Source organism: Bubalus kerabau, chromosome 7 (assembly GCF_029407905.1).
Source record: "Bubalus kerabau isolate K-KA32 ecotype Philippines breed swamp buffalo chromosome 7, PCC_UOA_SB_1v2, whole genome shotgun sequence".
NCBI lineage: Eukaryota > Metazoa > Chordata > Mammalia > Artiodactyla > Bovidae > Bubalus > Bubalus kerabau.
Window position 1 is genome coordinate 71,844,709 of NC_073630.1, and position 24,831 is coordinate 71,869,539.

The 24,831-nt window shown below is 41.8% G+C and overlaps 1 protein-coding gene across 1 annotated transcript in view; it reads left to right on the forward strand.

The window, feature by feature from the left end:
* Positions 1-24,831, forward strand: part of CWH43 (cell wall biogenesis 43 C-terminal homolog) — a 49,962-nt gene that overhangs the window by 19,634 nt on the left and 5,497 nt on the right. Inside the window, exons 7-13 of the mRNA XM_055587460.1 lie at positions 244-369; positions 2,278-2,357; positions 7,220-7,325; positions 8,645-8,780; positions 10,608-10,757; positions 16,864-17,008; positions 22,243-22,304. Of these exons, the coding sequence (XP_055443435.1) occupies positions 244-369; positions 2,278-2,357; positions 7,220-7,325; positions 8,645-8,780; positions 10,608-10,757; positions 16,864-17,008; positions 22,243-22,304 (805 nt within the window). The remainder of the gene's footprint in view (positions 1-243; positions 370-2,277; positions 2,358-7,219; positions 7,326-8,644; positions 8,781-10,607; positions 10,758-16,863; positions 17,009-22,242; positions 22,305-24,831) is intronic.

The following is a 24,831-nucleotide window of genomic DNA, read 5'->3' on the forward strand; positions in this document are numbered from 1 at the left end:
AGCCCCTTATCAAGAAAGATTGGGGTCTTTTAATGTATAGCTTAATTTCTAGCACCCTTCCTGATTTCTTATGATTATCCTAATAATTAAAAGTAATATTGGAGTAATTGCTTAGGTACTGAGATAACTCAGTAACTGAATTTTCAGGATATATCCATTTAAATGGAATTTAGGCTCCTGGAATTTGCTACTGGAAGTAGTTTTGGATCAAAATGTAATATATTCATCTTTCTTTTTTGACAGGGACTGTGATGGTAATTATTGGGCTGAATATGTTATTGGGTCCGAAGAAAAGCGTGGATTTTCATTTTCAAACAAAAAACAGCCCTAAAGTGCTTTCCAGAGAGAGTGAAAAATACGTGAAACTTTGTGAGTATAGTTTTGTTTTATTTTTAAAAGCATTTTATTATAAATATAAATTTTCAAACATGTGAGCTTAAAAAGTATAATGAACCCGCAGGCACCCTTTAACCCAGTTCCAACAATTGTTAACATTTGCCCATGTTGTTCATACCTTTTTTTTATGAAATACTTTAAAAGAGATCTCTGATTATTGAATCATTTCAACCATAAATACTCTGTGTTAGTTTTGTTTCACTTCTAACGTAGATTTAACTAGGATTTCCAGAATATTTGTTGAAATCATTGAGACTATTTATTTTGTTTCTTGTTCTCTTTTTTATGGAAATTAAATATGCTAGTGTTTGGAATACTGATGAGCAGAAACAAATATCAAATTAGTTTACTATTCAGTCTGACTCATCTCAGAATATACTAGATTAAATAAAAATGTTTATTGAATGTATAACATTTGCAGATAGTGTCTTAGCACACACCCATCCATACTCAGTCATGTCTCTGCGACCCCATGGACTGTAACCTGCTAGGTTCCTCTGTCCACAGGATTTCCCAGGCAAGAATACTGGAGTGGGTGGCCATACCCTCCTTCAGGTATCTTCCCGACCCAGGGATTGAACCGGAGCCCCTGCGTTTCCTGTGTCTTCTGCGTTGCAGGTGGATTCTTTATTGCCACCAGAGAAGCCCCAATATACTGCATTGTTGTTGCCGTTTAGTCGCTAAGTCATGTTTGACTTTGTGATCCCATGGACTGCAGTGCTCCAGGCTTCCCTGTCCTTCACTGTCTCCCAGAGTTGGCTCAAACGCGTGTCCATTGAGTCGGTGATACTATCCAACCATCTTATCTGTGTCACCCCCTTCTCCTCCTCCTCTCAACTTTTCCCAGCATCAGGGTTTTTTTTTTCCAATGAATCTGCTTTTTGTATCAGCTTCATTGGAGCTTCAGTTTCAGCATCTGTCCTTCCAATGAATATTCAGGGTTGATTTCTTTTAGAATTGACTGGTTTGATCTCCTTGCAGTCCAAGGGACTTTTAAAAGTCTTCTCTAGCACCATTAGTTTGAAAGCATCAATTCTTTGGCATACAGTCTTGGATTCTAAAAATTTTAATATAAGAAATATCTGGGGCTTGATTCTGCAGGGTATTTTTGCAATGGTTCCTGCTCATGGAGAATTGTTTTCTTGTATATATTTATGATTTTATTTTATTTATTTATTTTATTTTCATGGTTCTTGGAATGTTTTTAGCGAAGCTTCTTTGATGTCTGAGGTTAAAGTATGGGTTATATATGCATGTCAAACATGAAAATTAACCCAAGAAATAGACATTTCCCCTTTACATAAAATCCATGGCTAATAAATTCAATAATTTCATTAAAACTATTAAAAATACACTTCAGTTCAGTTCAGTTAGTCGCTTAGTCATGTCCGACTCTTTGCGACCCCATGAATTGCAGCACGCCAGGCCTCCCTGTCCATCACCAACTCCCGCAGTTCACTCAAACTCACGTCCATCGAGTCGGTGATGCCATCCAGCCATCCCATCCTCTGTCATCCCCTTCTCCTCCTGCCCCCAATCCCTCCCAGCATCAGAGTCTTTTCCAACGAGTCAACTCTTCGCATGAGGTGGCCAAAGTACTGGAGTTTCAGCTTCAGCATCATTCCGTCCAAAGAACACCCAGGGCTGATCTCCTTCAGAATGGACTGGTTGGATCTTCTTGCAGTCCAAGGGACTCTCAAGAGTCTTCTCCAACACCACAGTTCAAAAGCATCAATTCTTCGGTGCTCAGCTTTCTTCACAGTCCAACTCTCACATCCATACGTGACCACTGGAAAAACCATAGCCTTGACTAGATGGACCTTTGTTGGCAAAGTAATGTCTCAATTTCTTCAAAACAATTATTTTCTGTTTTCTGTTCAGTTTTGTGGCTGCTTGTTGGTGTGGGATTGTTGGGATTAGGACTACGGCATAAAACCTATGAGAAGAAATTGGGCAAAGGGGTAAGTAATTAAAAGTTTTGATACAGGATTTTAAATGATGCCTATGTATATGCATGCATTTGTACACTTCACTATTATGATTGAACCCTAGGCCTGGGTCTGAGGACGTCAGGACTCTGGATTCCACATTCTTAACCTTTAGGTTGGGCTTCTCCATTGGCTCAGTGGTAAAGAATCCTCCTGCAATGCAGGAGACAAGTATTCGATCCCTGGGTTGGGAAGATCCTCTGGAGAAGGAAATGACAATGCACTCCAGTATTCTTGCCTGGATAATCCCATGGACAGAGGAGCCTGGTGGTTATAATCCATGGAGTCACAAAGAGTTGGACACAACTGAGCGACTAATCAACAACAAAAACAGCAACAGCAAACCATTAGATCACAGGCTGATAACATAGTGGAACTAATTTATGAAGATAGGTTCCTGGGACAGGATAGACCCATATATTAGAGTTAAACTCATCATGATTTGTTATATAAAGTTATTGTTGTCATTCAATGACTTAACATATCCAAACTATGAGATAAAAAACTATTTTATAGTGGGCTTCTTTGTACTGTTTGGTACATATTTCTGAAGGCAACATATATGATTCTTTGAGAAAAATCTTAAAGATAATTCTAGATTTTGTGGATTATGCTTGGTATTGATGGGTCATGAAAGTTTTCCATCTCTTCCTTTCCTCTCTTGTCTATAGTTTGATGTTTTATTGTCCTTTACTCTTATAGGCAGATGCGCAGAAGCAAGAGTAAGTCATTGCAATGTGATGCTTTCCATCTGCTCTGATTAAAAGTTTGATATGTTTCATAATGCAGTTAGAATTATAGTTTGGCAAAAACAGCATTTGAGGGTTAACTTTGAATTTTAGCAATCTGAGTTATCAGGCAAATTTTCCCCTTAATTAAAAAGCTATAGTGAGGATGAAGCACATGCTCTTTTATTTAGCTTTGTAAGTCCAGCACCTCACAGAGTACTTGGTACATACTCAGAACTCAGTAACTATTCCTTAAAAAGTAAATAGTTCATTACATGGTCTCTTTCTTTTGCCCTTCAATTGTTAATTTTATTATTGTAACAAAACGTCAATTAGAAGAAGATCCCCAATGTCAGCAAAGGGTTCTTTTAAAAAGGAATCATTTCATTTAGATTTAATACCTTTTTTTAAATTAGTTCATTCATTGATTAATTCATGTGATACATGAATGTTATTTGATAAATGCTTATTGAATGTCTCTTGTGTGCCTGCTATCGGGGATATGAGGTAAACTAGTTGGACAAGATTCCTGCCCTCATGGTAATGTAAACTCATGGAGTTTACATTCTAATTGGGGAGAGAGACAGTCTTCAGAAGAAGGAGTAAATAAAGACTATCACTTTAGATCAGGTGGCTCTGAAGCATGTAAGATGATGGAGTAGAGAGTAACTGGTCTGGGTGGTTAGAGAAGGCTGCTCTGAGGACGTGATGTTTGAGTTGAGATAAGAGAGCTAGGAGTAATGGATTCAGGTAGAAGGAACACAAGTAAAGAATGGAAAGGAAACAGACTTGAAGTGTTTGAAGGGCATCAGAGTGGGCAGTGTGGCTGAATCTTGGCGAGCAAAGGGAAGCGTGGCAGGAGATGAGGATGGGGACACAAGTGAGATCACATCATAGGGCCTATGGAGCACAGGAAGGAATTCTGATGTTAGTTTTTTTGCAGTGGAAGCCACCTGAATATTTCAAGCATTCGCACAGAGAGATATGATATGATATGATATATATGTATATGTGTTGTGTGTGTGCATGTGTGCTAAGTCAATTCAGTTGTGTCAGACTCTTTGTGACCCTATAGACTATAGTCCACCAGGCTCCCGTGTCCATGGGATTCTCCTGGCAAGAATGCTGGAGTATTGCTGTGCCCACCTCCAGGGAATCTTCCTGACCCAGCATCTCTTAAATCTCCTGCATTGGTAGGCAGGTTTCTTTACCACTGGCACCACCTTGGAAGCCTATATTTATCAATTTGGCTGCTTTGTAAAGAATGGATTGACGGATTGTAGAGTGGAAGCAGGGAGATAGGTTATGAGGCTTTTTCTGGTGTCCAGGAGAAAGGCCCTGGAATTTTGGATGGGTGCCATGGTACTGGAATTGGAGAGGAGTGGATAGACTTAGAATATATTTTGAAAGTAGAGCTGATAGGGTTTGCTGATGGATTCGATGTAGATGGATAAAGGGAAGGGAAGAATAGAGGATGACTTCTATGCTTTTGGCTTGAGCAACTGGATGGAGTGTGGCAACATTTACTGGCATGGGAATAATGAAGGAATAACAGGTTTTGGAGTGATGAAAGCCAGAGTAAATCATAGGTATGTAGTCATGTGAAAAAGTGTAACTTTTTATGAATGTAATCCTGCCTCTGGAAGTCTCTGCTGATGGTTCCATTCTCTTTATAGGACATGGCTAAATGGAGTCACCTTTCCTGTATAGACACGAGAGGCCTGCTGTGGCACACTGAGCTGCTTAGAAGTGGTAGCCCTCCTCTGCCAAGAGGCAGCATTCACTCTTCTCTCAACCTGAGTTTTTATGTTCCACTTTGTTCTCTCAGTTGTGGTAGTATAGTTGGTCTAATCTGGCCATACTCTTTCATGGGATCCATGCTGTCGGTCAGCTGGAGTTAGTCTGAAATAGTTAGGGTTGGGTACCGCATGCTCTGACTGGGCCCATGGACTCAAAAGAGGAATTTTCAGAGGGTGCTGTGCTCCTGAACCTCAGCCTTGCCAGTGTGGAATTGTCAGGCAACTCTGCAAAAATGGTAAAGGACTCTGTATATCCTTCTGTGACCCCTTTCTTCTCTAATGCAAGGGTAACCCCAACCCTAAATCATTCATTAGGGCTGAATAGTACTACAGCATATGTATGATCTTTTTTTTTTCATTCATTTTCTTATTTTTCCTACTGAAACAACAGCCAGATTGTTTCTAATTTTTTGCTGCTATAAATATCTCTTTCCCAACATTCCTCCTAACTTCCAAGCCTAACCTAGAAACTCATAAATTTATTATGATAATCAGTTCAGTTCAGTTCAGTCACTCAGTTGTGTCCAGTTCTTTGTGACCCCATGAATCGCAGCACGCCATGCCTCCCTGTCCATCACCAACTCCCGGAGTCAATCCAAACTCATGTCCATCAAGTCGGTGATGCCATCCAGCTACCTCATCCTCGGTCATCCCCTTCTCCTCCTGCCCCCAATCCCTCCCAGCATCAGAGTCTTTCCCAATGAGTCAACTCTTTGCATGAGGTAGCCAAAGTACTGGAGTTTCAGCTTCAACATCCATCCTTCCAATGAACACCCAAGACTGATCTCCTTTAGGATGGACTGGTTGGATCTCCTTGCAGTCCAGGGGACTCTCAAGAGTCTTCTCCAACACCACAGTTCAAAAGCATCAATTCTTTGGTGCTCAGCTTTCTTCAACAGTCCAACTCTCATGTCCATACCTGACCACTGGAAAAACCATAGCCTTGACTAGACAGACCTTTGTTGGCAAAGGAATGTCTCTGCTTTTTAATATGCTATCTAGGTTGGTCATAACTTTTCTTCCAAGGAGTAAGCGTTTTTTAAATTTCATGGCTGCAGTCACCATCTGCAGTGATTTTGGAGCCCCCCAAAATAAAGTCTGACACTGTTTCCACTGTTTCCCCATCTACTTTCCATGAAGTGATGGGACCAGATGCCATCTTAGTTTTCTGAATGTTGAGCTTTAAGCCAGCTTTTGCACTCTCCTCTTTCACTTTCATCAAGAGGCTTTTTAGCTCCTCTTTACTTTTTCCCATAAGGGTGGTGTCATCTGCATATCTGAGGTTATTGATATTTCTCCTGGCAATCTTGATTCCAGCTTATGCTTCTTCCAGCCCAGTGTTTCTCATGATGTACTCTACATAGAAGTTAAATAAGCAGGGTGACAATATACAGCCTTGATGTACTCCTTTTCCTATTTGGAACCAGTCTTTTTTTCCATGTCCAGTTCTAACTGTTGCTTCTTGACCTGCATATAGGTTTCTCAAGAGGCAGGTCAGGTGGTCTGGTATTCCCATCTCTTTCAGAATTTTCCACAGTTTATTGTGATCCACACAATCAAAGGCTTTGGCATAGTCAATAAAGCAGAAATAGATGTTTTTCTGGAACTCTCTTGCTTTTTCGATGATCCAGCGGATGCTGGCAATTTGATCTCTGGTTCCTCTGCCTTTCCTAAAACTAGCTTGAATACCTGGAAGTTCATGGTTCACATATTGCTGAAGCCTGGTTTGGAGAATTTTGAGCATTACTTTACTATCGTGTGAGATGAGTGCAATTGTGCAGTAGTTTGAGCATTCTTTGGCATTGCCTTTCTTTGGGATTGGAATGAAAACTGACTTTTTCCAGTCCTGTGGCCACTGTTGAGTTTTCCAAATTTGCTGGCATATTGAGTGCAGCACTTTCGCAGCATCATCTTTCAGGATTTGAAATACCAACTAGCAAATATCTCCTTATGATTATGCATTGCGTGTTAGTCGCTCAGTCATGTCCGACTCTTTGCAACCTCACAGACTATAGCCCTCCAGCTCCTCTGTTCATGGAATTCTCCAGGCAAGAATACTGGAGTGGGTAGCCATTCCCTTCTCCAGAGGATCTTCCCAACTTAGGGATCGAACACAGGTCTCCTACATTGCAGGTGGATTCTTTACCATCTGAGCCACCAGGGAAGCCCTGATTATGCATTAGCTGTGGGAAAATGCTGGAAAATTCCTTTGCTGAAAAATGAATTTTGGTAGAGAGAGGTGGAAAAGTAGTTCACTGAAACTGCCATTGTTCAGTCTTCCTAAGTTATCATTAAAACAATTCCTCAGGCACCAGCCACAGAGGTCTCTGCTGCCATCTGGCCTTTCAGGTTTGGCTTTGACAATGATGGATGGTCTAGTCTAGAAAGATCAGCTCAACTGCTCAATCAAACAGGTAAGTTGTACTGAAATTAATTTCAGGCTTTGAGAAACTATTATTGTTACTTTCATTTTGTGCAAGATCATAAGTAATTGGAGGAGGATTTGCTGGGTCTTAGACTAATCTCTTAAAAAGGCTTTACTTTGGTGGGTGGCTACAGGAGGATGAAGCTTCTGTAACCACATCTGTGTTTGCTTGAAAGCAATTAAATAGTGATTCTAGGACAAGGTCTCATTCCGGGTGTCTGCAGGAGAGTCTTGTCATGCCTTTGCTCTTGGAAATGCCCCTGCTGGGGGCTCCTGTCACTTGGGAACCTGCTGTTGAGGACCAGAAAACCGTCAGATTAAAAGGCAGAATGGGGTGCAGTGATGCTTATTTGCAAAGCAAATTGCTTTCAAGAGACTGAGGGCCAGTTTTACTTGTTTCCATTCCCTGGGGCGCTCATCTTTGGATGCTGCTGCTAAGTCGCTTTAGTCCTGTCTTTAGTCGCTTTAGACTCTGTGCGACCCCATAGACGGCAGCCCACCAGGCTCCATGGTCCATGGGATTCTCCAGGCAAGAACACTGGAGTGGGTTGTCATTTCCTTCTCCAATGCATGAAAGTGAAAAATGAAAGTGAAGTCGCTCAGTCGTGTCCGACTCTTGGCGACCCCATAGGCTGCAGCCTACCAGGCTCCTCCGCCCATGGAATTTTCCAGGCAAGCGTACTGGAGTGGGTTGCCATTGCCTTCTCCGATCTTTGGATGAAGCCTCCTTTAAAATATATGGGTGTTTGGCTCTTAGATCAACTAGAGGTCTCTTGTGTGGAGTTATTCCTAAAGATAAGCTTGTCTTCTGAGAAAAAGCTGAGGGTTTGTATGATTCTAATGCCGTTAAGAAATTTATTGGGCCCTTAATCATTTAGTACTGATTACAGGCTTCTGCAGCACATCCAACCAGGGTATCTGAATAAATTCACCTCTGTGTCAGTACCATGGAAGTGTTTGCCCAGGAATAAAACACTATTGTATACTATATTGTTTCCGAACATAAATTAGATATTTGAGAAAGGCATTAAGCATATTTGAAATTTTGGAAAAGATGTGAATATTTGAAAATTTAACAAAATTATGTTTTGATCTTTTCCCCCATTTCCACAAGGTGTCCCATACATTCTAAATATGGTAAATATGTTTTTAGCTCAGATTTGAGCCAGTTCACTTTAGTAAGTCATTAGGAATTACTTGGTTTTTTGGTCTATGACTAAAGGTTTGGGATTATAAGAATCAAGTTTTGATAACTGTTTTTACATTGCTGTGGTTAATCACCACGTCCATTTTTTCCCCACTGAACAGGTGCAGATTTCATAACAATTTTGGAGAGTGATGCTTCTAAGCCCTATATTGGAAACAATGACTTGACCATGTGGTTAGGGGAGAAGTTGGGTTTCTACACCGACTTTGGTCCGAGTGCACGGGATCACACTTGGGGGTGAGTGTACCTTGAGAATGAATCCTGCACGTATAAAAGACTAGGCAGCATAAGCTTGGAGTGGGCAGTTGATATTGTTATGCCTTATCCCTAGGAGTATGTCCCAGTGATGCTTCTTGGGGGATGAGGAGGTGCTGAAGATAGGCATATTCCATCATTGTTTCAGTAGCCTCTCTGTTGCTGGATATTTTCAGTTCTTCACTATTATAAACCATTCCATGTAGGAGCTGAGGTTACAGCACTAAACGTGTCTGCCCCACATGCCGTCCTCATGGAGCTTACATTCCCATGTGACGAGACAGAAAATAATCATGTACACACAGAAATAGATAAGATAATTTGAGATAGTGGTGAGTGCTGTGTAGAAAAGGAGAGTGGCAGGGTAGGCAGGGCAGTGGGCGATGATGCTGAAGGCAGCGTGGTCAGGAGGGGTCTCTCTGCCCATCCCACAATGGGGAGGACTAGCACCAGCTGTGGGAGGAGCCAGTGTGGACTCGAGGCAGATCATGTGTGGTGTGCCTGAGCACGGGGGTTAGGGGGAACTAGTAAGAAAGGAGGTCAGGAGTAGGCCCTTGGTCTTGTAGGGTCCATAAGCCATGCTTAGCACTGACTTAACTCAGTTTTGATGGAAAACCACTGGAGGATTTTAAACATGGGAGCGGTCTGATCTGGTATACGTGTGTGGAAGATCGTTCCAGCTGTTCCTAGAAGAACAGATTGTTGGGGGCAAGAGTGGGAGCAGGGAGACAGGTGATGAAGTAGAGGTGCTAACACAGGTGAGAAATGACGGTGGAAGCTGTGGAGATGGAGAAGAGGGCACACTCAGGAGCTCTTTCGGAGCAGAGCTGACAGGAATTCCTGATTTGGGGGGTTTGGGGGGGTTTTGTGTTTGATTTTTTTTTTGGTCAAGCTTGTGAGATGTTAGTTCCCTGACTAGAGATCAAACCCAGACCTATAGCAGTGAGAGAACCATGTCCTAACGCTGGACCATCAGGGAATTCCCAGGGCTTCCTGGTGGTTTAGATGTCAGGAAGGGACAAGGGCAGCACCTGGGTTTTTCACCTGAGTCCCTGATAGGAGATGATGCCATTTAGTGGGACAGGAATGACCAGGTGAACAGCAGGATTGTGCTAAGTTCGAGATGCCCTGGGACAGTCAAGTGATGTCCAGTAGGCAGTTGTGGGCAGCTTGGAGGGCCGAGTTGGACAGCAGAGGCTGGGCATGTGCATTCAGGATCATCACTGTAGAGATGGTTCTGTGAGAGAAACTTCACGAGGGGCCACACAGACCATATGTGAAGGCGGGGAAGAGAAGCCGGCTGAGGTCTGAGCTCTGGTCGCCCTTTCCATGTGTAGTTCTCTGACTTAGAGTGAGGTGGGACATGTTTTCCTATCTTTATCAGACCATTTGTAATTTCTAATTTTGTAAATTGTTGCTCTGAGTCCTGGCTGGCAGGATTGTGCATTCCTATATGTGTTGATTAACGTTAGAATTGTTTATGCAGATCAGTTGCCAGAGGAATAATGCAAGTAAGATGGAGTGTGTCCATTTGTGTGGCCCTAATCCCGCCTTTTCGTGTCTCCATGGCACTTATGAGACAGAGTTGACAGTGTTGTGCCTGGTGACACAGTGAGACATGCTGAATAGTCCTCTTGCAGTAAATTGTTCTACAGAAGGTCCCATCCGTCTTTGCCATACTGTTGTTCTCAATGCCCTTCGTGAAATGCTTGAAGTGTGAGCATCCCTAAGAACACATATGCTTAGTTCTGTTGGCATGAGATGGTGGGACCAATAGTGATGCACATGTTTCTTTCCATTCAAATACAGGATTATGGTTTTGTCAAGATACCCAATTGTGAAATCGGAGCATCACCTTCTTCCGTCGCCAGAGGGCGAGATTGCACCAGCCATCACGTTGACTGTCAACGTTTCCAACAAACTGGTGGATTTTGTTGTGACCCATTTTGGCAATTACGAGTGGGTTTCTTTGGTTTTTCTCGTAGTGCACAAATGCCAAAAAATATTATTAACACATTACATTGATTTCCATGCATTGACCTTTCTTATTTTTTTTTTAATTATTATTCTCAGAGTGGTTTTCTGGGTTTGTTTTTTGGGGGTTTTTTTGGTTTTAAAAATCAGGCATAGAAGAAGTTCCCTGATGGCCTAATGGTTAGGATTCCGGGCTTTCACTTCTGGGGCCTGAGTTCAGTCCGTGGTCTGGGAGCTGAGATCTCACAAGTTTGCACGGTGTGGCCAAAAAAAAAGGAAAAAAAAAAAAAAATCAGGCACAGAAACGTTTGAGATGCCTTTAGTCCTTAATGATGTACAAGACAGCGGTGATGGCCACGTTAGCCAGCAATGACTGAGCAGGCACTGTGCTAAGCGCACTGTTGTATTTAATCTACGTATTGTATAACAGTACATAGTCCCATTTAACAGAGAAACTAAACTGAGAGGTTAGATGACTTATCCAACCAGGGTCACACACGCAGGAATCAGGTAGACTTAACTCAGAGCCTTCAAGTGCTTGAAACCCACGGTAAACCAGACTACAGAAAGATGGAATTCCGTTTTTCTAAGGATTACTCCAGTTGGAAGTACCAGAGGGATTTGAGGTACTAAAGGACATTCCTTTACCTGTCATGTCTCCAGTCAGATGAGAGGTAGGCAGAGGAATTTGGCAGGGAGATCAACGTCTCTTTTGATTCTGATAAACCTATTTGGACAACATGGCTTAAGTGTGCCCACATGGACCTGCTAATACATCCATCCCTCCAGTAATACATGATGCCAGCTTTCCCAAAGCAGCAGACCCATGAGGCAGGGACGGAGTCCGCCCTGTCACACTCTCCCTCAGTGAAGAGACTAACACAAGAAAACTCCCTGTTGGCAAACCGGCAGGTTCCGAGAAGAGATAGGAAGGGTTTGAGACAAGCGTTCTTAGTTCATTCTTCCAAACTTGATTTATTAGAAAAATCCTCCCAAGAAGTAAAGGATGAGAGAGAGAGAGAGAGAGAGGCCAAGATGGTTTTCTAGGTTGGTTCCCCTCCAAGGAGACATGAGGAATGGGGAATGAGTTTTATCTACAAAGAATAACATTCACAACCAGTGGCTTAGCACTGAATAAATCACAAATAATGCCAACATTATGTTATTAAAGCCAAGATAAAAGTATATAATTTATATTCTACCATACTGAACATCTGGAGAAGGAAATGGCAACCCACTCCAGTATTATTGCCTGGAGAATCCCATGGACAGAGGAGCCTAGCAGGCTACAGTCCATGGGGTTGCAAAGAGGCAGACATGACAGAGTGACTAACAACAATACTGAACATTCTTTAATAGTCACTGAAAACATACGTGTGAAGTGCTTAGTGCTATAAAATATGGCAAATGGGCGTTGTCTGTCTGCATGACACAAAAGGCCACAGAGCTTTACAGTGACACAGAGAACATTGAAAAACAACAAACAAAGGTAGCAGCCAGATTTGTTTGGTTTGGATGAAACTTACAGTACAGCAGAGGGCTACCCTGGCGGCTCAGTGCCAATGCAGGCGATGTGGGTTTGGTCCCTGGGTCAGGAGTATCTCCTGGAGAAGGAAATGGCAAATCATTCCAGTGTTCTTGCCTGGGAAATCGCATGAACAAAGGAGCCTGGCAGGCTACAGTCCATGGGTCCCAAAAGAATCAGACACGACTTAGAGACTAAAACAACAACAGTACAAAAAACCCGAATATTGTTGTATTGTAAGTTTCACCTAAAGCAGGTGAGCACGTCTGCTATCCTCACTTCCTATCACCTCTCTTTTTCTCACAGTGTTATGTGCATCTGTGAAAGTGCGCTTGACTATTTTCTGAAATAAAGTCAGAGCATAAATAATATAAGCCAGCCATTCAAATGTGATTAATGGGGACTGTTTGCTAATTGGACTCTTGCTGGTCTTCTTAGAAATGAGAAGGTGTTTGGAGCACGGATGGTATAGACAGTCCATATCTCTGTAAAAAACTGTTTAAAGAAATGCCTTCTGTTTCTCCTAGCAATTTTCATGTCACGAGTATAGGCCTTCAGCAATCACTCCACTGAGCTTAAATTGCAGTTGAATTGGGTTTATCTTTTGAAAAATAGGCATTTTTGTGTTTAAAGCTGGCAAGGTCTCAACCTAAGAAATAGTTGAACACACTCCTTCCCCTTTTCCCTTTGCTTTCCCCCCGCTGTCTCCTTTAACTCCTTCTGACCTCCTCTGAAATGTGAAGAATAGACTTGAGACGGAAGAGAAAATGAAAAGACAGCCCTCAAATTGTTTGGAAAAGAGCAGGGAAGAACTACCTTTTCTAACTCTATTAACCGTCTGTTTAAATCTCTGTAACTGACAATAGACCTTTGCTTGCTAGCTTGCTCTCGTGGTTTAATAATGACAACAGCAGCAGCAACGATAAGAACAAACATCTATTGAGGAGCTGCCGCTTCAGGGGGGGAAGTGGTCTGCTTAAATGGCAAAGAACACGAAACTCCAGAACCTGAAACAGACAATCTGGTCTGAATCCTAATTCAAGGTGTATCCGTCACCAGATTTGTTAACTACCGTAAGTCTCAGTTTTCTTTCTAAATTAGGAGCAATAATCCTACCTATTTCAGAGGATTCTTGTGGGAATGAAATAAGATATATTTATGAATAGTTTTATCATGAAAAGTATATGACTAGAGTCACTGCTCAGTTAATACTGGCCATTATTATGAAACTAAATTGGACACCTCTAAATGTGTGGTACCTTGGGCAGCTTAAAAGATTATTTATCAAACACAAATCAAGCATCTGTCATGTCCCAAGCACAGTGCTTGGTGCAGTCTTTTCCCTTAGAGCCTTGGCTCTTGTCCATGCCCAAGTGACACGAGAAAGTTCACACTTCAAATAGTTTGTAAAGCCATCATTACATATTTCTGTTGGCCATTGTTTTCTATAACACTACATAAAATTTTTTATTCTGAATAAATATTTAAAGATTTCACTTTCTAGTGATTATGGCTTATAAACATGAAATCAGATTAATATTAAGAATGAATTACAAAATACGTATGCATGTTATCAGCTGATTCAATGGGATTTCTAAAATTACCGACTATACAAATGTCTTTACAACCAATTAACACAAAACAGTGGCATTCCTTAATTATTTAGGTATACACCATAACTAAAATTGGTATTATTTTAGGTAATTAACTGAGTCACCACTTAATTACTGTGGTTTTTTTCCCCCTATAACAGGCAGAAATGTACAAAGAAGAACAAATGTACAAACCCATACAGAACCTGTAGTCTGTAGTTATAGTTTTTGTTCTGTTGTAAGGTAAACTCAGTGAGTTATAGTTCCCTTGTCTCTGAAAATCAGATAAAATCAGTTTTTTTCAGCCCACATTATAGGGCTATTGGGCTGATTATACATCAACAGATAAGGAAACATAAAACATGCATTCAGTCGCCCTCTGTTTCTCCCTCTCTCCTAGTCCCTCCTCCTTCTTCCTTTATACCTATATATACATACACATTTTCATTATTATCAGTGGATGAAATTTATCTCCTGAGAAAATGTAAAACCAAATTCATAGATTATTTTCTGGTATATATTGCTAAAACATATTTGAATGAAAACTCTATCTGTGGAGCAGTAACTTTGGTAGGCTCTAGACTTGATTTGAATCCCGGCTGTGGGTGTGAAAGGAACAGAATTCACTGCAGACCTAATGAAGGGACTACTTACAAAGATGTTGGAAGGGTCAGGGGAACAGGTAAGAGATGCTAAGGTACTCAAACACTAGTTAACAGTGGAGAATCATTACGATACTTAGGGCTGAAGGGACAGAGAGATACTGTGTTCCCAGAGCCCTCTTTGATCTTGAATCAGAAAAGGGCCACCAGGCATGGAGAATGCAGCTCCTGGAGAAGAAATATCCCAACTTCTCTCTCTTCCTACCTTTTCATCTCCTGCTGGTGCCTTCACTTGGCCAGACCTCACTGGTAATTAGCAGACAAGGGAGCCCATGAGATGAAATCTGCTGGGATCAGCCTCCAGGGCATAGAGAAGAGCTGGCAATGGATCTGGGCAAAGATGTTCAACAAATGGTCATTCTTTTCACTCTTCTACTTTTTGAGACATCTTTTGATAGTGCTTAGCTGTCTGTGCATAAGAATGGATAAGTTTAGTCCTGTCTTCTACTTCAGTGAGTTTTCTCCAATCTTCTCAGCCCTTGGTGATCTCTATCTTCCTTTCCCACTGCTGTTTCTTAACAGTCATGTATTAGCTGTCTCCTGCTTTCCAGGTGGCTCAGTGGTAAAGAATCTTCCTGCCAATGTAGGAGCCACAGGAGACGTGGGGTCAGTCCCTGGGTTGGGAAGATCCCCTGGATTCTTGCTGGGCTAATCCCATGGACAGAGCAGCCTGGCAGGCTGTACAGTCCACGGAGTCGCAAAGAGTCGGACATGACTGAGCAACTGAGCACGCACATTAGCTGTCTTACTCTCTAAATGCCTGTGTTGGTCTGCTGCCTGTTTGCACTTGGATCCATTCCTGGCTCATCTCCCTTCCAGCTACAGATTGCTGGAAACCACATTTCCCATAGTCTGTTGCCTTCTGGCTTCTGAATAGGTTGAGCCAATGTAATGCACTAATGCAAGGCTGGAGGGTTGGAGGAAGGGAGGAGATAGAGTACTTCTCATTCCCTCTCTCTGCTTTCTTTGTTGTCTCTGGCAGCAGCTGAGTCTCCACTGTGGCTCCAACTCCTCCTTCAATGGTAGCAGATCCTTCTAAGTAGCCTTCTCCATAGTACCATTTCGCATCAGCTAGAAACCAGCTTGTGGATTCTGGGAATATCACCTCTTCCTGTTGTCCCTCTGGCCCTCGAGGTGGTAGTCGTTTCTCACTCAACTCCAGTTGCCTCACTGAGTCCTATTTGGCTTCCTGTCACCTAGTAGCCAATCCCCTATATTAAATTCACTTTGTTTGAAATGCCTAGAGTGGTTTCACTTTTCCTCTCTGGATCATACCAACTGTGATATCCCTATTTTTCCCCAGACTGACGATACCCCCCAAAGGCTTGAGGTACTTGCCTGATCGTCAGTTACACGCTTAGAGTGCTCAACATAATAAAAGCAGCTACTTACCTAGTGTTTGACCAGGAGAGCTGTGGAGGCTTTTAGAAAGTGTTCAGTTGAAAGAGTTGAGTAGGTTAACAAACCTGGTGTGTTCTGTGAATATTAGGATTCTCCCTCTTACTCCTTGATTTTTTTAAACTACTAATCTTGAGCTCTAATACCAATGACCAAGTCTTAAGATTATGAATATAATTTCCTCTGATGAAAAGTTGAACAAATGCTGCTTTTAGTTATTTAGATCCACTCGATTCCAAATGATCTGTGGGGAAAGGTTATATCATTCTTAGTCAAAATTTACCGGCTGCTCAGTTGAAGCACAATAGCTGTCTTGTTCATTTGCTTAACAGTCAAAGCTGTGGTTTTTCCAGTAGTCATGTGTGGATGTGAGAGTTGGACCGTAAAGAAAGCTGAGCACCGAAGAATTGATGCTTTTGAACTGTGGTGTTGGAGAAGACTCTTGAGAGTCCCTTGGACTGCAAGGAATCCAACCAGTCCATTCTAAAGGAACTCAGTCCTGAATATTCATTGGAAGGACTGATGCTGAAGCTGAAACTCCAGTACTTTGGCCACCTGATGCGTAGAACTGACTCCTTGGAAAAGACCCTGATGCTGGGAAAGATTGAAGGCAAAAGGATAATGGGATGACAGAGGATGACATGGTTGGATGGCATCACCAACTCAATGAACATGAGTTTGAGCAAGCTCCAGGAGTTGGTGATGGACAGGGAAGCCTGGTGTGCTGCAGTCCATGAGGTTGCAAAGAGTCAGACATGACTGGGCGACAACTGAACTGAAGTTAATGTGTCCTAATACGAATTATTCTGGGTTTGCACACTGTTTGAAGATATTATTTGGGAACTTAGGTACCTAGTATTTTTTTTAATTGTTTTTCACATGCAATAAAGAGGTATATTTTGGCATTTTTTCAGAGATGACCTCGACAGGAAACTTCAAGCTATTGCTGTTTCAAAACTACTGAAAAATAGCTCTGAGCAAGTGATATTTCTGGGATATATCACATCAGCACCTGGTTCCAGAGATTATCTACAGCTCATTAAGCACGGCAATGTGAAGGTAACACAACCTTATTAGGTGTTCTGATTTCTTAAATAAAGTGATGTTTCTTCAGGTTGAAAAAAACCCAACCCAACATTTTAATATGTATCTTGATTATCTAACTGCTGCATGGAAAACTACCAAAACATACCGGCTTTAAATAGCATTCATCTCTCTGCTCATGAATCTGCAAATTGGACAAGACCCATTGGGTAGCTCATGTCTGCAGCACACAGAGAGATGGCTCAGCTGGGGACTGGAGGAGCCACTTTGCAGATGACTTATAAGGGGCAAGTTGGTGGGGCTTTTGACGAGGAGCTCAGCTCGGGCTTTGGGCTCAGAGTCCTGGTTCTTTTCTATAGGCTTCTTGGGCTTCTTTCTTGTATGATTGCTGAGTTCTAAAAGTGAGTCTCAAGAGACCCAGGAAGAAGCTGTATTGTCTTGTATGACCTTGTAAGTCATATAGGATCATATCTCTCATCATCACAAGCCTGCTCACATTCAAGTGAACAAAACATAAACCCCATCTCTTGGTGAGGCGAGTGTCAAATTCACATAAGAATATTACACGGAAGGTGGATTACTGTAGCCATGTTTAGAAAATACAATCTGCCACATTGTGCAAGTTAATCATGATGAGGGTAGAAGATAATATGTCATATAGAGAGGCTGGCTGATCAGGGCCTCACTAAATGACACTGAGTTTGTCCTTATCTGTTCAGGTCCCAAATGGTTGAATTTGTTGGTGTATCCAGATATAATCATGCTCTGGGAAACTGACGGTTAAATCCTTGAGATATATATACACTAGAATGTTAAATGCATTATTTTATTTTATTTTTTTTTAAATAGCAATGGATCTTTTTTAAAAAAAATTATTTTTGTGGCTGCACTGGGTCTTAGTTGTAGCACTTGGGATCTTTGATCTTTGCTGTGACATGTGGAATCTAGTTCTCTGACCAGGAATCGAACTGGGACCTCCTGCATTGGGAGCAAGGCGTCTTAGCCACTGGATCACCAGGAAAGTCCCAAGTGCATTAATTCATAATGAGAAATGTAATTGTTATATTTAGTTAAGCCCTATGTACATTTCTTGGTCCTTTACATGTCTCTTTTTAGTTCATTGTCTTGAGAGAATATCTGCAAACAAAAAGGCTTATCCATCTTATCAAGTGCGTAGAGAGACAGGTGAGAGAGTGTGGCATGATGAGAGTTTTCTGTATGTGAGAAAACAGAATGACAGTGGCTTAAATAAGAGGTATGTTTCTCTATGTGAATGTCTGGGAAGGTGATTTACTGCAAGTATGGTACTGGGGGGTATTGAGAATGTGCTTCTTCTATTTTGTGGCTCCACATTACAAGGGCTCCACTCCCAAGTTTGCTTCATGTTCCAAGATGGCCATATCCTTGTTCTAGTTAGCAAGATAGAGGAAGGGATAAGAAGGGGCCAGGAGCATATACAAGTTATCTCTAAGGCAAACTCCAACACTCATACTTACATTTTGTTGATTAGAATTTAGTCATTGGCCATATCTCACTGTTCAGGAAATTGAGAGATGCAGTGTGCGTGCGTGTGTGCTAAGTTGCTTCAGTTGTGTCCCAGTCTGTGTGACCCTATGGACTGTAGTCCCCTAGGCTCCTCTGTCCATGGGGATTCTCCAGACAAGAATATTGCAGTGGGTTTCCATGTCCTCCTCCAGGGGATCTTTCTGACTCAGGTCAAACCCTCGTCTCTTATGTCTCCTGCCTTGGCAGGTGGGTTCTTCGACACTGGTGCCACCTGGGAAGCCTGAGAGATGCAATATTTAATTGTTTTTCTTTTTTTGTAATTGAAATATAGTTTATTTACAATGTTGTGCGAGATTGCTTCTCTTGTTTAAATTTTCTTCGTTGGAATATACTTGCTTTACAATGTTGTGTTGGTTTCTGCTGTACAGTGAAGTGAATCCATCATCTGCATACATATATCCCCTCTCTCTTGGACCTCCCTCCTAACCTACCCCCATCCCACCCATCTAGGTCATCATAGAGCACTGAGATGTGATGCAATATTGAATCCTGATACTTGTAGACCTAGCTAAACATCATACAACTTTGAAACGGGGCAAGGCAGATATTAGGGAGATGAGTTAATCTCTGCCCTAGTGGATAAGGCAGAAGTGGAGTCAAGGTGGACTCCTAATTTTGGCTTTGGTCAGAGGGAGGGTTTATGATGGTGACACATTATTATAGAGAACCCATAAGGAAGGAGAGGTTTGCAAAGAAGATGAGTTCAGCTATGGGCTGAGTTGAACCATCTGTGGGATATTAGGGGAGATGTCTACTAGGCAGCTGAATATATGGATCTGGAACTAAGAAGGGAAGTCAGGATCAGAAATGTAGATTAAGGAGTTGTCATTATCTAGTCGATTATTCCAACTGTGGGAGGGGACATTGTTGCTTACAGAGTTTGATCAGATCAGATCAGATCAGTCGCTCAGTCGTGTCTAACTCTTTGCGACCCCATGAATCGCAGCACGCCAGGCCTCCCTGTCCATCACCAACTCCCAGAGGTCACTGAGACTCACGTCCATCGAGTCAGTGATGCCATCCAGCCATCTCATCCTCTGTCGTCCCCTTCTCCTCCTGCCCCCAATCCCTCCCAGCATCAGAGTCTTTTCCAACGAGTCAACTCTTCGCATGAGGTGGCCAAAGTACTGGAGTTTCAGCTTTAGCATCATTCCTTCCAAAGAAATCCCAGGGCTGATCTCCTTCAGAATGGACTGGTTGGATCTCCTTGCAGTCCAAGGGACTCTCAAGAGTCTTCTCCAACACCACAGTTCAAAAGCATCAATTTTTCGGTGCTCAGCCTTCTTCACAGTCCAACTCTCACATCCATACATGACCACAGGAAAAACCATAGCCTTGACTAGACTTGCAAAAGGAAGACCAAAGAAAATCCCTGATAGAGTCACCTTTAGTGTGGCTCTCATGAGGGTAATGGGTGAGGGAAGATAAGGGAGAGATTATCTCAGAAAAGAGATTAAGTAGAGATCAGAAGAGTAAGAGGAAAATCTGAAGAGTGTGGAGTCACAGGGGCTGCATTAGCTATTTATCACTGTGTATCGGTGTGAAAGCTACAAGCCTTAGTGGCTTAAAAAGAACAGTGGCCTAATAACCTTGGGACTCTGTGGGTCTGAGGGGTGGCGTTCTGTTCTTGCCTGGGTTCACTCGTCAGCTGGTGTCTGTGGCTGGGGGTTCTGACATGTCCCCCACTCACTTGTCTGGCCCTTGGTTCCGGGTGCTGGCTGCTGGCTGGGCCTCTCTCTCCATGTAAGCTCTTCATACACTAGCCTACCTGGTGTCACATTTACCAAGGTCACTTTGTGACCTTGGGGCAAGTTACTTAACCTTTCTGGTTAACCATCTATGAAGTAGGGATAATAATACCTATCATGGGGTTGTCATGAGGATGTAAGATAAGATAATGTCTAAAAGCCCTCAGCTTTGTATATAGGATGCACTCAGTAAGGGGTAGCTATACATTTGTATTATGTACGTCTGGCTGTATGTATAAAATCGTATTAGATAAACGTGTAAGTATATGGTCTATAAAGTACAGGAGAATATTAGAGAAGATGATATTTGGCAAGTTTAAGGAAAAATTGATTGTATCCTAGTAAGAGAGGGAATGTGTGTGTGTGTGTGCAGGGAAGAGGAGTTTTATTTTATTTTAATTTAATACTCTATTGGATTACACTGTCATGGTCAGAAGCTGTGTCAAGATTGGCAGCAGATTCTTATATAACTTTTTCTATTAGGAACTTTATTAATGCAGAGGGGAATTTTAATCATAAATGCTTGAGTGAATAGATAGTCCTCTTTAAGAAATGAGTATTTAAATTCTGCAGTCTTAAAATTTGAGAGCATCTTTTAAAAAAAACTAGTAAAATAAAAAGATAGTAAAACATATTCCTAATTGATTATTCCCACTACATACAGGTAAATAGCTAAATTTTTCTCTCTTCCCAAGGCAAGCCAGAGCAGTACTTTTAAAATATATTTGCTTTTTTCATCATTAAAATATTAAAAGAAAATTTTTTTTTTTTGCCCTGCTGTATGCCATGTGGAACTTCCCCAACCAGAGACTGAACCTGTGCCCCCTGCAGTGGAAATGCAGAGTCTTAACCATTGGACCACCAGGGAAATCCAATTTAAATTTAATTTTTAAAATATATTACAAATTTTCTGTGTATACAAAAGTCATATTGTATGTGTGTGATATGTGAATAATAGTAAAGATTAATTAACAAGAACCCACAGTTCCCTGGTGGTCTAGTGGTTAGGATTCCAGGCTTTCACTGCTGTGGCCCAGGGATTCAACCCCTAGTCAGGAACTGAGATCTCACAAGCCACACAGAGGGGCCAAAGAAGAAAAAACTAGCATTTATGTGTCCATTACCAAGCTGAAGAAAAAAATTTACAAATACATAATAAATTATGTGTATTCTTTTAGTCATTTAAAAATATATTTTAATTATATTTTAATAGTAAAATTTGTCAAAATAGTAAAAAGTCAGGTATATTTTTTAAAAGATGAAAATGAAGGTTTCTTTAGTATAAAAGCTCCATGTTTAGAGTTTTCCAAACATATAATAGCAACAAATGCTTATGTTCTGACTTTCTATTGAAAAATAATGCTGGTCTCAAGCTTTCTACATCAAAGAGACTCATGATTACTCCCAAAATGTGTGTTTTTCCAATGAGTCCATTTAACGAATACAGACTGAACTCTTGCCAGATGCCAGGCTTCATGCTAAGCACCAGGGACCCAAGGTGATTAAGAGGCTCTCAGCTCAGGCAGGGGAGAGTGGAGACTATAAACAGTTGAGCAGAATGGTGTAGCTGGTGGACCTACAGGACTACACAGGATGACGGAGGAGCATGTGATCAGTTCTGCTTGGGATGCGAGACTCGGGAAGCTGTGGGAAGCCGGGTGCTGTGCAGTAATTCCCGATTTACTTGCTTACCTCCCTCTCTAGACCACCTTCCTGTTTTACTAGGGGCTAGAAGGGGAAAAGGTAGGTGTTTTGGAAGTATCTGTAGAATGAATAAACAATTTGGACCTTAAAACATCAGTAGGAATCAGGTGGAGTAAATAGCATATACAAAGAAAGGCATATTTATTACTGCATCTCACACATTTCCCTGGCAATTCAAAATAGAGCACTGTTTTTAATGCTTTAAACATTCTCTTCTCTCTCCATCATTAGGATATTGACAGCACAGATCAAGACAGATGGTGTGAATACATTATGTATCGAGGGCTGATCAGGTAAGCATAGGTGTTTGAGAGTTGTTTTTCTGCATCTGTTATTACTGTGATCTTTTGGGTCTATCCTGGAAAGAAAAACTTTAGGGAAGCAATTAATTAATTTTGTTACTTTTCATAAACATTGATTTGGTTAGTTACCCAATTTAACATTTTTTTCAGGGCATGGCCTAATGATTTAAGAAAGAGTAAATGGCTAAGCAAATCAACTTCAATTATACAAAAAGGATACTGTGTAAGCTGTTAAGCATGATAATTGTTAACTGTCAGAACATGTTAGGAATGGCACCATTTGTGACTGCATGACATGGTAGAAACAGCATGAAGCCTGGGCTTGGATTCCAGCTTTGCTGACTTCTAATCATGTAATCTTGGGTAAGGTGGAGTCACTGCTATATTGTGGTGAGCTCTCTAGGTAGATTATATTTTTTAAAAAAGATTACCCCGTATAAAAAAGTGAGCATTATCCATATATATAAAATTCCAAAACAGTACAGCTGAAAAATCTCAAAATTCAAGCATGTAACTGTAAATCTGTTTTGAAGGCATTGTTTCTTTAAACAAAGCAAAGGGCAGTTTAATACCAAAAGAAAAAGACTGATATCTCAGATTGAAAATACTACTTCTGTTTAAATTCATATTAAAGTAGTTGCTTTAATGGGGATAGAAGGAAATGGCAACCCAATCCAGTATTCTTGCCTGGAGAATCCCAGGGATGGCGGAGCCTGGTGGGCTTCCATCTATGGGGTCGCACAGAGTCGGACATGACTGAGCGACTTAGCAGCAGCAGCAGTAGAGTCTCTAGAAAGCAGTTTATGAGATAGATTGAAATAGGTATAAGTTCAAAATGTAAAAATTGTTAGTTGCCAAGTAACAGGAGCCTAGTGAACTACAGTCCGTGGGGTGGCAAAGAGTCGGACATGACTAAGCGACTGAGCGCAATGCGCGTGCACACACACACATGCTTATAGTGACTATGACTGTGAGAGACGGTATCTTGATCTGCTCAGGTTGCCATAACAAAAATACAATGGACTGGGTGTCTTTAGCAACAGAAATCAGTTTTCGTATGGTTTTGGGGACAGAGGGAAAGAGCATGCATGTTCTGTGATATCTCTTCCTTTTGCTGTTGTTTCGTCACCAAGTTGTGTCCAACTCTTTAGGACCCCATAGACTGTAGCCCGCCGGGCTCCTCTGTCCATGAGATTTCCCAGGCAGGAATACTGGAGTGGGTTGCCATTTCCTTCTCCAGGGGAGCTTCCTGACCCAGGGATTGAACCCACATCTCTTGCATTGGCAGGTGCATTCTTTACCACCAAGCTACCAGGGAAGCTGATACTCTTCCTAATAAGGACACTAATCCTACTGGATCAGGGACCTACCCCACCTAATTTAACTTAATTACTTCCTAAGAGGTCCAAATGTGGCTGCACAGGGCAGAGGGTGGGTTTAGGGTTTCAACACATGAATTTGGGGGGAGGAGACACAAACATTTAGTCTGTAACAGATGGGAAGGTAATTTTGAAAATGTCAAAATTAATGCAGTTAGGGACTACTGTTATTCAGTTTCTGTCCAGGAAACCAATTCTATAAACTTTACCTGGATCATCTAATTCAATGCCCTGCTCTCAGTAGGCACTTAATAAATACTTACTGGACAACAATGAAAGACTCTCTGCTTTGGTAGAAGATTTAGATTGTCAGGTTCCTTATCTTCAATGGCTTTTTGAAGGCAGAGTCTATGAAATGGGTTAAACTTTGATCTTAGAGATTTGGGAAATAAATGACCTAGATTTACTAGAGAGAGTGACGTTGAATTACAGGGAACTACACAGAATTGGGACCTGAGCTTTTAGACAAATGCATTAACCTGTCAGACAGCTCAGAGCCACATCTGATGCCGAGACTATGCTTCTCTCATCTGCTGTGGTGGGCAGGCTTGCTTCTCCACTTGTTCCAGCTCTGGGTTTCTGTCTCTGTTCTGGATGGAGCTACAGGTTTTAAGTGTTCCTCCCTCTGCCACTGTGGCCCAAACCCCTGCTGGTCTTTCATCTAAATTACCTCTGTGCCCTTCTAACTGGTCTCTCTTCTTTGACTGTTACCCTGATGTCTGCTCTCTACACCATAGCCACTGCATCTCTGCACAATGCCCCATCTCCCTCTCAGAGAAACTCTGAAGTCTGTTAGGAAGGCTTTGCATCATCTGCTACCCCATGCAAACTCAGGTTCCCCTTATGCACTCCATTCCAGTCACTGTGGAGCTGGTTCTCAGAAAAGCCAAGTACATTTGACCTGAGCACCTTTGCATTTGCTGTTCCCATTCCCAAGAACGCCCTTCCTCCAATACCTGTGTGGCTTGCTCCCTCACTTCATTCAGCTTTTTGCTCAAATGTCACTTTGTCAGAGAGGTATGCTCTGACCATTCATTATAGAATAACAACATTTGCCACCTAGCGTTTTCTGTACTCTGTCCTCTGCTTGTTCTCCCACAGTACTTGGGTACTTATCACCATACATATATACATGTATT